The sequence below is a fragment of the Vulpes vulpes genome, chromosome 12 (genome assembly GCF_048418805.1).
Source record: "Vulpes vulpes isolate BD-2025 chromosome 12, VulVul3, whole genome shotgun sequence".
Taxonomy (NCBI): Eukaryota; Metazoa; Chordata; class Mammalia; order Carnivora; family Canidae; genus Vulpes; species Vulpes vulpes.
Window position 1 is genome coordinate 162,736,971 of NC_132791.1, and position 12,764 is coordinate 162,749,734.

General features: G+C 56.7%; 1 protein-coding gene across 45 annotated transcripts in view; it reads left to right on the forward strand.

Moving 5' to 3' along the window:
• The window catches only part of CAMTA1 (calmodulin binding transcription activator 1), an 845,853-nt gene that overhangs the window by 749,316 nt on the left and 83,773 nt on the right, over positions 1-12,764 (forward strand). For all 45 annotated transcript variants that reach the window (XR_011996026.1, XR_011996024.1, XR_011996025.1 and 42 more), the window contains 2 exons: positions 4,735-4,875; positions 6,431-8,277. Coding sequence is in view for 31 of the 45 variants with exons in the window: in XM_072731150.1 (XP_072587251.1) it covers positions 4,735-4,875; positions 6,431-8,277 (1,988 nt within the window). In the remaining 14 variants the exon portion in view is untranslated. The remainder of the gene's footprint in view (positions 1-4,734; positions 4,876-6,430; positions 8,278-12,764) is intronic.

Consider the following 12,764-nt stretch of genomic DNA (forward strand, 5'->3'; position numbering starts at 1 on the left):
CACATTCATGAAATGGGACGATAATTCTTCCTTAAAGGATTGTTGAGGGATTAGAGACATATTCTCTAGACGAGTGGGTCTCAAACTTGAGCCAGCATCAAATCCCCTGGAGGGCTTGTGAGGACCCAGATCTGAGCCCCAATTGACAGAATTTCTTATTCGATAGGCCTGGGGCACGGGGATGTGCATTTCTAGCAGGATCCCAGGTGGTTGCACTGCTTCTAGGACCACAGTCTGAGTGGCCTGGCACGCCCAACGCCCTGTCCACAGTAAATGCTCCAGCAGGGAAAGAAAATATTGTTACGTATTTCTTTTTGCAATGTAGTCAACATATAAGGAAACTAGCACAGTGCTGGGGTCTGGAAAGTCCCTGATCTCGGGGCCTCTTGAATGTGCGCACACACGCACACACACCCAGTGTGCAGTGCACAGGGCTGGGCTCTCTCCTGGGGCTTCTAGGGCTCCAGTCAGTAAGCCTGGGGAGGAGGGGACACTGAGTCTCCCTGGGCTTCCGCAACAGAATAGCACAGAGCAGGGAATTTCACCCACGGGAATTAATCTCATATTTTGGAAGCTGGAAGTCAGAGAGCAAGCTGCCAGCAGGGTTGGTTTGTGGAGAGCTTGCGGACGGCTGTCTCTCACTCTGCCCTCACGTGGCCTCCACTGTGCACACATACTCCCCGTGTCTCTTCCTCTTCCTACAAGGTCACGAGTCCTGTTGGATCAGGGCCCCACCCTTAGGACCTCATTTAACCTGTCACCTCCTAAAAGGCGCTGTCTCCAAACACAGTCCCATTGGGGTTAGGGCTTCAACCTAAGAATTCCTAAGAATTTGGGGGCACACAATTCCTTCCACCAAGGGGATGACAGGGAGGTCCACCTGGGCTCAGGCCGAGCCCACCTAGCCAAAGCTCCCCCTCACCCCACCCCCACCCCCACCTCCACCACAAGTCTGGAGCCAAGCAACTATGACCCTACGTCAGGTGGCAGCGAGCCCCCACCTAGGCCCCTCTCCCAGATCCCAGTGACTCTGTTCACGGTGGTTGGCCTCCTCTTGGGCAAATTGTTCATCAGAAGATACTCTCCAAAGCATGGCCACATGCTGTTGTCACTGATTTCATTTTGATTATTCATATTAGTGGGATTATAGCTGCCTAGTCATGGGTGGTAATTAGGGTAAGTGTCGCCTACAGGCCAGGTCAGCGCTGGAGTGGGCTGGGGGTTCCTGTAACAGGCATCTGGCCTGTGCTCTGCTGGCCCATACTCATGCAGGGCATGATGTGGGCAGCCCAGCCAGAGCAGGTGGCAAGTCTCAGGGTGGCAGTGGGGCTGCTAGGGAAGCCACAGGAGCACCAGCACACCCCAGTTTCTGGGGAAAAGCAGGTCCCTCCTGGTAACTCCTGGCCTGTTCAGGCCTGTGGAGGAGCGGGCCTGGCCCACCCATACCTGCCTTCTCCCCCTGTGGTATCTTCCCCTGACCAGCATTCCTGGGACCACTGCCCAGAGCTGTGCATGGGTTGCTGTGGGGAGCCCCCTCCTCCCTGGGATTCAGCACAAGTTAGGCTCCTCCCATCTGAGGGGCTGACTATGGCCTGGGAATTAGGAACCTGGTGCCCTCCAGTGAGACCTAGCAAACAGAGGGGACAAACATGACCCAGAGCCACCAGGATGCTATTTTTCTGGGAATTCCCTTTCCTCTTTCTGCACATCCACCCTCAACCTAACCCCCGCCGCCCCCCACCGACCTCAGGTCATGACCTTACACTTAATCAAATGTATTTTTAATGCAGTTTCCCTTTTGCTGCTTTTGCAAAGAGGGAGGGGCAGGGGACAGGGAGGCAGCGCACGTGTTTATTAACCTTCCCTTCATAAAAAGCTCTTTTCCCATAGAAATCTCCTTTCCCGCTGATTCATTACGTGTCGGGAAGCAGAGCATGACATGTTAAAAGCCGTCTTGATAGTATTTGATATTCAGTACTAACAACTCACCAGCTTGGAGGAGGGGGCTTCTCCCCCCGCCCCCACCAGAGGGGGAGGCACACAATCTGCATATTGAATGTGCCAAGACAGTAGGTAATTTGCATTAAGCATCCAGAAATTCTCTGCTTGCAATCTGTCACCCTTCACTGGGTTTTCATTTTATAACCTTCACAACAGAAAGAGGAGAGCAAGAGGCAGAAAGAATGCAGCAAGCACACCCGCATGGCAGGGCTGGAGAGGAAGCCTGGAATGGTGGGGGGACGAGGGGGCGCTCTGGTCAGAAATGCCAGAAGACTCCAGTAGAGGTACCAGCCCATCCACCCCAAGACCCAGACCTTTGGGCAAGGAGTGGCCATGCGGCCAGAAACCAGAGGTGGGCTGCCCTGTGCGGAAGCCCACAGGTCCTCTCTCCAGTGAGCCACTTTCAGACCCAGTTGGGGCTTTCCTGAGAACACCTTGGTCTAGCTTTGCAACAGGCACCGGCTCAGAGTCCCCCTTAGGGAGGACCCACTATGGTGGGCCTCCGGAGGTTTTTTTGCTCCCAGGCTTGCAGTACCTACAGGATTCAGGCTTAGGACAGAGCTGTGGGTTTGCCATCCTGGCTACCCATGAGGAACTCCTGAGAGCTTTCAAAAAAAACCTGGCACCACCCCGGAGCAAGGGCTGGGATACGCCATCTCCACATGCAGCAGTATAGTGCAAGGGGAGAGGTCCTCAAACCCTGCCCTCCCTCCCCCTGCCCAGCCTCTGCTTCCTCCTCTATAAAACAAGAAGTGCAGAAAAAGGCCTCAGCCAGGAGGTCCCAGGCGTGAGGACAGATAGTGGACCCTGGCCTTCACTCCTGCCTTGACGAGGCCCCTTCTGCTGTTATCGTCTTCCATGCTGTATTTCCAAGTAGAGGTTTATTTGAGAAGAGCTCCATAGCTCTAGTGAGATCTGCAAATCCCTGGCCTGGGCCTTCCCTTTTGGCTGCAGAAGACAAGTGGGGCCTGATGCCACAGGAGCACAGGTGACCTAGGGCTGCCAGAGAGCTCCCCGAGGGATCCAAGGTGGAAGCAGGTGGACTGGAAATCACCCCACCACCCCCTGGATGTGCCCATCATACAGCCCTCGGAACAGCCAGACACGACTTCACAGCCAGGCAGCTCAGCTAGCTTGGAGACGGAAGCCACTCAGCAGCAACCCTCCCATCCCCGTGCGATGACGCACCAGAAGCCAGGACCCTCAGGGGGCAGGGCCACAGGCCTCATCAGAACGGGCTGGACACCTGGGGCAGATACACAGAAAAGGGAAAAAGAACCTGCCAGGATTCCCAGCATATCACCACCCACACACGAGGGGTTTTCTTTGAAAAACCACTGAAGTCCTACATAAACGAGTTGACAAGGAACAACAGCCGTGAGCTCTCCCCCTTGGTGTTCTGAAGCAGAGCCATGGGTGGCTGTCACAGCAAGCAACTTCCTCCTCCAAGTCCAGGTCCCACGGCACCGGCCAGGCTGTGGGGTAAGACCAGCCCTGTGCCTGGTCATCCCTATCACTACCAGTGACAGTCAGGACCACAGCTGTTCTTGTTGCATACATACAAGGTGCAAGGCAGGTGGGTGGGGTTTCCTCCTGTTCCCATTTCACAGGTTAGGGCACTGAGACTCAGACAGGCTCAGTGACCTGCCCAAATTCACACAACAAAACTGAAACCTGGACTCACATCCAGATGTGGATCTGACTCCTACACTGTGTGGACTGCCTTCTGGAGCCTCACAGAGCCAGGGCAGGCACTGAGCATTGTGATGGTTCTTTCCCTGAAACCCGTGTGAAAGAAGCTCCTCCAGAGGAGAAAGGAAGTAGTCTTTGCATTGGCAAAGCCCCTGGCCTCTCCCTAGCATGGCCCTGCCTGGCTTCTCTTCCCAGGCCACCTGTTCCCACTGTCCCTGATTCACAGCAAGCTGGGTCCCTCCCGGAGCCCTGGGCACCGGCCCCCAGCCCCAGGGTTATGTCCAGATTCCCTGCCTCTGGAACCTGGCCCCCTAGAGCCACCAGAGAGAGCTGGGCTATGCCATATGCCTGGGGTGCCGGCCGGGTCGGCTTCAGCTGAGGACTGTGGAGCAGGTGGGCATGAAAGCCATCAGTCCACAGGCCGAGCAGGAAGCCTACCCTCAGCCATCCTGCGGGTCCATCCAGGGTTGGCTGTCCAGGTAGCTGGTCATCAGCAGGCATCCCCTGGCCAGGCCATGTGGCCTTTCAGTCCTGCCTTCCCCACCCCCTGCCTAGCCTGCAGCCCTCGGAGGTCGAGAAGTCTGGTGAGAATGAGAAGCAGAAGCTCCCCTCCAGGTCTGGGCATCCACCCCAGCACACAGCCTCCATCTCCTCTGCAAATCTCCACTATCTGGGGGGCCCTGCCCATCTCCCTCCCGGGCCCTCTGAAGAGCCGCTCTGGGGCACTTGACTTGAGGAAAACAGAAGTGAATCTCTAGGCGATCCCCTCCCCCAGAGGGCACCATAGGGAGGGGAGGAGGAAAGGCAGAGGAGGAGCACGTAGCTCCCAGTGGGAGTGGGGGGTCTGGTAGGGCAGCCTGGCCCTCCCCCCTCGTCCTCCCTCCTCCCTCCCCCACTCCTCGTGTGCATCAGTTCAGCCCTAGAGCCAGCCTCCCAGTGGCGAGGGGGCTACGCTCTGGGAGGGCCCAGGTGCCATCCCTCCCAGGCGCTGCCCCTGCACCCCGTGACCTCTTTCTGCCCCTCTGCCTCTCTCCCCCATAGTCCACGGCATCAAGTGGACCTGCAGTAATGGAAACAGCAGCTCAGGCTTCTCCGTGGAGCAGCTGGTGCAGCAGATCCTCGACAGCCACCAGACAAAGCCACAGCCTCGGACTCACAACTGCCTCTGCACTGGCAGCTTGGGTGAGCAGGGCCCCCTGGGGCAGGGGGGATAAGGGGGAGGCTCTCCCAGATAGTGGGTGTGGCTCTCCACCTCAGGGGTAGCCTCGAAGTCCAGTGAGCTGAGCAGGGTCAGCCAGGAGCCAGGAGCCCGTGCAGGAAGCACCTAGGACACACTCACTCTAGTCCTGCCCCATGGGGCTCGTGGGCAGCCCACTTGGGGCAGGAGAGAGCAATTTCCAGAGAGCCAGCTCCCACTAGGAATGGGGGCAGCAGTGTTGGGAAGTGCATGGGGTTGGAGATCCAGGCCTTGCCTACACACAGCAGGTACCCTCAAGGCCCCATCTTGGGTATCGTCAGCAGGAAGCCCAGGTGCCCCGGCACAGTGTTGACATGGGCTTTTCAGGGAGGTCAGCCCTGAGTCAATGGGACCACTCAAGCTAAACCTCCTTCTTTAACCTCTGTCTCTTCCAAGAATATAAAGTGTCCCGCACTCCCCGTCCTAATGTGTCTATTTTTCTGATAATGATATTTGCTCTTAGAAATGTGCATTCTCCACTTCCTTCTCTACCTTAATTAGATATTTCCATTAGAGGGTCATGTCACTTCTGTGCAAAGTCCATGCATTTAGGAATCATCATGGTGAGGCCATAATAGGCTCAAGGGAGAATTCACCTTTTTATCAAAAGTGAAGTGACCCTCATCAGATGGAATGAAAATAATGGCAGAGGGGAGAGAAAGAAGAGCCGACCTGGCTGCTGTGTGCGGGGGACCTCATTTGTGGAGCCCTGGGGAGACTGGCCAGATTCAGCCTAGGGCTTTCTTCCTCTCTGCCACTGAGCTGGGGGTTTAGGGCTCTGTCTTTGCTTGGGTCTTACAGGGATTTTGACCCACAAAGAGTTGAGGACAGGCCTGGGCTGGCCAAACGGGAAAGAGGGGCAGATACCTTTCTGCTTCTGGAGCAGAGTCTAGAACCCTCTTTGGTCCTGGAGCCTGAGAGGTAATCCAGAGAGAGAGCATTGCTTTTCAACCCCCCACCCCCAAAACCCCACTGTGCAGCCTGAATAGGCGTGGAAATTTGGGGGAGGGGAGAGAGACATGGCCACCACTCTGGGCTGAGCCCTTCTGGCCAGCAAGAGCTATTTCAGTAAATGGTATCTGTCTCTGAAGGTGGAAAAGATTTTCCTGGAAGGTGACAGACTCTCCATCTTCTTCTTCCCGGCCACCTATGTACTGGAGCACTAGTAGTGGGAGTAGTAGTAGTAGTAGTAGTAGTAGTAGTAGTAGTATAAACACATCAGGGAGAAAGCCCAACTGGTCTGGTGGATGGTTACATCGAGTGCGTGAGAGCCCCGGGGACTGGGGTCCAGAGGCCAGAGATCCTGAGTGTGGGTCACACGCCAGCCCCAGGGGTCAGTGGCCTGTCTGGGCTCCCAGGTTGGGCTTTGCAAGCCCCCAGCTGCTCAGAGACAGGACCTGCTGCAGACCCAGCTCTGATTTTCTCTTTGCGTGTGCGTGTGTGGCCGTGTGTGCATGTGTGCGTGCGCGTGTGTGCATGGTGTGCCTCTGATTTTCACAGGAGCGGGTAGCAGTGTGCACCACAAGTGCAACAGTGCCAAACACCGTATCATCTCGCCGAAGGTCGAGCCGCGGACAGGGGGGTACGGGAGTCACGCAGAGGTGCAACACAACGATGTGTCCGAGGGCAAGCACGAGCACAGCCACAGCAAAGGCTCGAGCCGCGAGAAGAGGAACGGCAAGGTGGCCAAGCCTGTGCTGCTGCACCAGAACAGCACGGAGGTCTCCTCCACCAACCAGGTGGAGGTGCCCGACACCACCCAGAGCTCCCCTGTGTCCATCAGCAGCGGCCTCAACAGCGACCCGGACATGGTGGACAGCCCCGTGGTCACGGGTGTGTCCAGCATGGCCGTGGCCTCCGTGATGGGGAGCCTGTCCCAGAGCGCCACGGTGTTTATGTCTGAGGTCACCAACGAGGCCGTATACACCATGTCCCCTACCACTGGCCCCAACCACCACCTCCTCTCGCCTGACGCCTCTCAGGGCCTCGTCCTGGCCGTGAGCTCCGACGGCCACAAGTTCGCCTTCCCCACCGCGGGCAGCTCGGAGAGCCTGTCGATGCTGCCCACCAACGTGTCCGAAGAGCTGGTCCTCTCCACCACCCTCGATGGTGGCCGGAAGATTCCAGAAACCACCATGAACTTTGACCCCGACTGTTTCCTCAATAACCCAAAGCAGGGCCAGACGTATGGGGGTGGAGGCCTGAAAGCGGAGATGGTCAGCACCAACGTCCGGCACTCGCCACCAGTGGAGAGGGGCTTCAGCTTCACCACCGTCCTCACGAAGGAGATTAAGACCGAGGACACCTCTTTTGAGCAGCAGATGGCCAAAGAAGCGTACTCGTCCTCGGCGGCGGCCGCAGCCTCCAGCTCCCTCACCCTGACGGCCGGCTCCAGCCTCCTGCCGTCTGGCGGTGGCCTGAGTCCCAGCACCACCCTGGAGCAGATGGACTTCAGTGCGATTGACTCCAACAAAGACTACACGTCCAGCTTCAGCCAGACGGGTCACAGCCCCCACGTCCACCAGACCCCTTCCCCAAGCTTCTTCCTGCAGGATGCCAGCAAGCCTCTCCCCCTCGAGCAGAACGCCCACAGCAGCCTGAATGACTCCGGGGGCACCTTTGTGATGCCCACGGTGAAAACGGAGGCCTCGTCCCAAACCAGCTCCTGCAGCGGCCACGTGGAGACAAGGATAGAGTCCACTTCCTCCCTTCACCTCATGCAGTTCCAGGCCAATTTCCAGGCCATGGCTGCGGAAGGGGAGGTCACCATGGAGACTTCTCAGGTGGCCGAAGGGGGCGAGGGCCTCATCAAGTCTGGGGAGCTACAGGCCTGTAGCTCTGAGCACTACCTGCAGCCCGAGACCACTGGGGTGATCCGCAGTGCCGGCGGTGTCCCCATCCTCCCGGGCAACGTGGTGCAGGGACTCTACCCCGTGGCCCAGCCTGGCCTGGGCAACGCCTCCAACATGGAGCTCAGCCTGGACCACTTTGACATCTCCTTCAGCAACCAGTTCTCCGACCTGATCAATGACTTCATCTCCGTGGAAGGGGGCAGCAGCACCATCTACGGGCACCAGCTGGTGTCCGGGGACAGCGCAGCTCTCTCCCAGTCGGAAGATGGGGCCCGCGCCCCCTTCGCGCAGGCGGAGATGTGCATCCCCTGCTGCAGCCCCCAGCAGGGGAGCCTGCAGCTGAGCAGTGCCGAGGGCGGGGCCGGCACCATGGCCTACATGCACGTGGCTGAGGTGGTCTCTGCCACCCCGGCGCAGGGCACCCTGGGGATGCTGCAGCAGAGCGGACGGGTGTTCATGGTGACCGACTACTCCCCGGAGTGGTCTTACCCAGAGGTAAGCTGCTGCTGCCCTGGCCTCCCCAACCTGCCGCCAGCGCGCAGCCGAGGGAGGCTCACTTCCATGTGGCCGCCCTTTCGATGGAGCTCTGGACATACAGACAGAGTTGTCCCCTTCCTCTGTCCCCATGGGCTATGCTTCTCAGACTTCACTGAAGCAAGTAGCTTGACAATCAAGGATCTCCGGGGGGCCAGGTGGCCTCCCCACTGCCCCCGGAGTAACAGTCTGCTGTTACCTGGCTTAAGTATTAACATTCCATCTGAGTTTTACTCTGCTTCCTTTTTTTTTTTTCTTTTAAAAAATGTCCTAGGGCTGCTAAAACAAAACAAAACAAATTCAAAACTCACCACCATAGACCATCCATAGCCATTACTCTTGATTTGCTTCACTAAAAACAAAATATAAGCCAATTCCCATCAACCTGAGAGGAAGGGTATGGCTTCCAAATAGGCATCCATGAAAATTTCTCGGATAAATCCAGCCTCTACAAAATCAAAAGTAGGATCTGACCTTTGGTTTTGTAGAGGAGCCTGACCTGATCTCCTGACCCAGGATCCCCCACCTGTGCCCCTTCCCCAACTCTCTGCCACTTCTGGTAGTCTCAGTTCCTGCCAGCTGACCTCTGGCATGGAGGATCACTATCCCAAAGCCAGGGTCGTCGGAAAACCCAGGTCTCGCCACAGTGGCTTGGCGTTTAAAGAAGAAACCTTTGCTTTCTCTCAGAGGTAGAATGGCACAGTGTGGCCCGAGGTTTCCCTACTGCCCTGCTGCACACTGCAGCTCACTCATTGACCTCTCCCAGCTCACCTGCCAGGTGCTTGGGGAGCAGAGCAATCACCACACTTTCTTCCAGGGAGGTGGCTGCCCACGGATCTCCTGGTCCCACTGCTGTGTGTCCCGTGGACACTGGGGTTAGGGGCAGCTGTCCAGTAGACCAAGAGAAGGGTGTTCTTGAAGACCATGAATCTCACAGGGTAGCTCAATGCAAGAATACAGATTCCACAAAAGCTCTTCAGGTACAGGCAGTGCAGGGACTCTGGCCAAAGCCTGTGCATGTTACAGCCCCAGGTGATTGAGGGGCTCCCGAGGATGATGCGGGAGTCTCAGGACCAGACCAACAGGGTGCTCTGAGAAGTGGAGTGCTCCACTGATCCAGTCTCAGCATTTTTTTTTAAAGATTTTATTAATTTACTCATGAGAGACACACACACAGAATGAGAGAGAGAGAGAGGCAGAGACACAGGCAGAGGGAGAAGCAGGCTCTCTGCAGGGAGCCCAATGCAGAACTCGATCCCAGAACCTGGGATCATGACCTGAGCCAAAAACAGATGCTCAACCACTGAACCACCCAGATGCCCCCTCAGTCTAAGCCTTAAAGGCTCCCCCTCGGGCCCTGGTGAAGGGGACAACATGGCCCATGGGTGGAGCAAATCTTAGAGGATATTCCGAGGTATCAATCAGGCTCTGCAATGATGTCACTTTTCTGTGACTTGGTTTCCTCATCTGTAAAATGGGGGTAACAGACGTACCCTCCTTGGGTCAAGGATGTAGTGCCAGGAATTTTGGTTTAGTACTTGCCCGTATAAGTAATCAGTGAATACTTGTTGTTCTGTGGCTGTCACAGCTTGAGGCTTCCTGTGGTCCTTTTGGGGTCCTGCCACCATGACTGTGGCACGGAGGCCACACGAAGGAGTTTCCTGTCCCTCCTACTCACTGGTTGACTGCTTACAACCTTGGGGAAGTCACTGAGATCGTGGGCCTCACTGTTAACAATTCTTTCCAGGAGGCTCATTACTTCTTCTCCTCCTTTTATGGCAAAGCACAGATAAAATCAGGCACAGATGTACCCAGCTCTCAGAAAGATGCCACATCAGCTCAGCTAGTGGCCCAGGCTTCATACAAGGGGGTCCCGGAAAGACGGCAGGGGTCTAGACAGAGCAGCTTCTGTCCATGTACCGTGTCTGTGTACAACATGTTGAGAGGTGTCCAGAGGCCACTACCTCGTGTGCTGAGGAGCATGGGGCTGGGGCCAGACAGGATGTGCCCCATACTCACTAGCTGGTAACTTTGGGCAAGGTTGCCACCTTTATTGTTTCTGAAATGGGCAATGATATCTCTTATCTCACTGGATTGTTATTAAGGACTGAGTAAAGTACTCAGGCAGCACCTGCCTCTTCCATCCACCTCCACGTGCTCCACCTCCAAGACTTTGGAAGATTCTGACCAAGCCTACTCCTGGTATGGCTCAGTTTGACCCTGTCCGTGATGCTGAGCCCAGTGGCATCCTCATAGTCCCCACCACATTTCACTTCCCACCCCAGGTCAGCTCAGCCCAGCAGCCTGCCCACCCCTCCCCCAACCAGCACAGGGCTAAGAAAGCATCTCAGAGGGACAGAGAGGGGTATGTAGCAAGAGGTCAACTGTGAGACCTGACTCCCTGGGCCTCAGTTTCCTTATCTGTAAATGGCTGAGAGGGGTGGCCTCAAGACCCTGCAGGTCCTAGGCCTGGGAGATTTGGCCGTCAGGACCCTTGGAACTCCCCCCTCACCCCCGCCACCAGACCCTAAGTCCTGCAGGAACTGGACCAAGGGATAAGGGGGACCTCTCTTTCCCCAGCCTCAGCCTGTGCACACCAGCCCCCGGCATGGGTCCAGGCCCGCAGTCTGGCCACCATGGGCCTGGGGCACTAGCAAGGAGCTATTAGCAGACTTGGTCCCCGGTTCTGTACCCAATAACCGGCAGGTCCCCAAATCGTACCTCAGGGAAAGTCTGTTCAGCAGCCTGCCACGCGAGGGCAGCACGGGAGCAGGAAAGAATGTGGGTCTGGGCACCTCCAAGAGGGAGCCTCCAGCCCTGGTTTTCCAGAAGCCCTTGAGGTTTCCAGGAAACAAAAGCAACTCAAATTCAATTTGATATGGAAAATGCACAGATGCCACCCAGCTGGTCCCTTTGGAGCCCAATGGCCACACGGTGAGGCCTCTGCAGAGAGAGGCCCCAGTGACTCTGACCAGCTACTTCCTCCTCACCATCCTCCCCATCCCTGGCCACAGTCCCCAGTCCAGCAGCAAGGGCCACCCCCTCCTGGGTTCCCCTACAAGAGACACACCTCTCTCAACCCTTCTCTCCCCCTCACAGCCTCCTGGCTGGCACGTTTGCCCCTGTCTTCCTGGCCAACCCTGCCAGGAGCTCGGTTCTAGCCACACTATGCCAAGCAAGACATGTAGCAACACACATAGCAAGACACCTAGGGCTGGGGGACACTTCTGAGGCTGTAAATATGAGCGTGAGCTAAACTGGCCCAGGTCTAAAATCCACTCTGCCAGAAAGCTAAGGCCAGGCCACCCTGCTGTCTCTTCTGGGAGTGTCCCTCCCCACCTCCCAGATGCTCTGTCCCCCTCTTCACCTGCAGCTGCAGCTGGTCACCAGCACACACATACACACACATGTACGCACACACACATCCATGCACATGTGCACACATGTGCCCCAGGATCTACCCTGGTTACATCAGACACCTAGGTCCTTTATATCAGGGCACAGACCTCAGATGGCATGTGTTGCCCCCTCTACTCCCCCAAACTCTCTGCGTCATCTGCCTCCACTGACAGTTCGCTACACCAGGCGGAGGAAGCTGCAATTAGAGCCCGTCAGGTGCCTGCGTCACCGCGGATGGAGCGCAGCCAGGCCAGCGTTGCCATGGGAACCATCCCCTGAACTGATGGATGCTGAGCCCATCCTGCAGCGGTTTCCATGGAGAAGGTCCTGATGTTCTCCAGTCATTTCTACAGTTCTTTGTTTCTCACAGCAGCCCTAGTTTCATGCCAGCAGCTCTTGATTGGGGTTATTGTTTTGTTTCTTTTTTTTTTCTTTTTTCCTCACATGGAAAATGTGGCTTTTTGAAGCCACTGCTCTTCCACTTCGGAGGATCTAGGGAGGATCGTGCCCTGAACTGGCCTGTGGTTCTACCTATGCCATGAAGCACCCCTCCCCGCCCTCACCCAGAATGCTGGCCCCAGTCCTGCCATCCTGACAGAGTTCCAAATGCCCCTATGGAGCCATATAGCAGAACCAAGGAATGTTAAGACCAGAAGGGCTACCAGGGAGGTTGGGTCACTGGGCTGAGGACACAGAGCTCCTGAGGGACAGAAGCAGGGGCCTGAGCTATCTCCACTGTCCCCCACCTTCAGCCTCCTAGTGGCAAAGTGACTTCTCCAAAACCATCCCATCCCATCCAAGAGGACACGTGGAATGCCTGCCCACCAGGAGAATCCTCCTGTGCTGGGCTGTAGGAGAATCACCCTCACTTCATCCCTGGGAACACCCTCTCCTGCTGTTGATGCCCAAGGCCAGCCCTGGTCCAGGTCGGGGTTCCAGGAGCCTTGTGGGCATCCCAGGGGTAAGCCTTGGGTTGAGGCTGGGGGTCCCTCCACGTCAGGGTACGCCAGTGCCAAGAAGGGTCCATGCAACACCCGGTGACTGGGCAG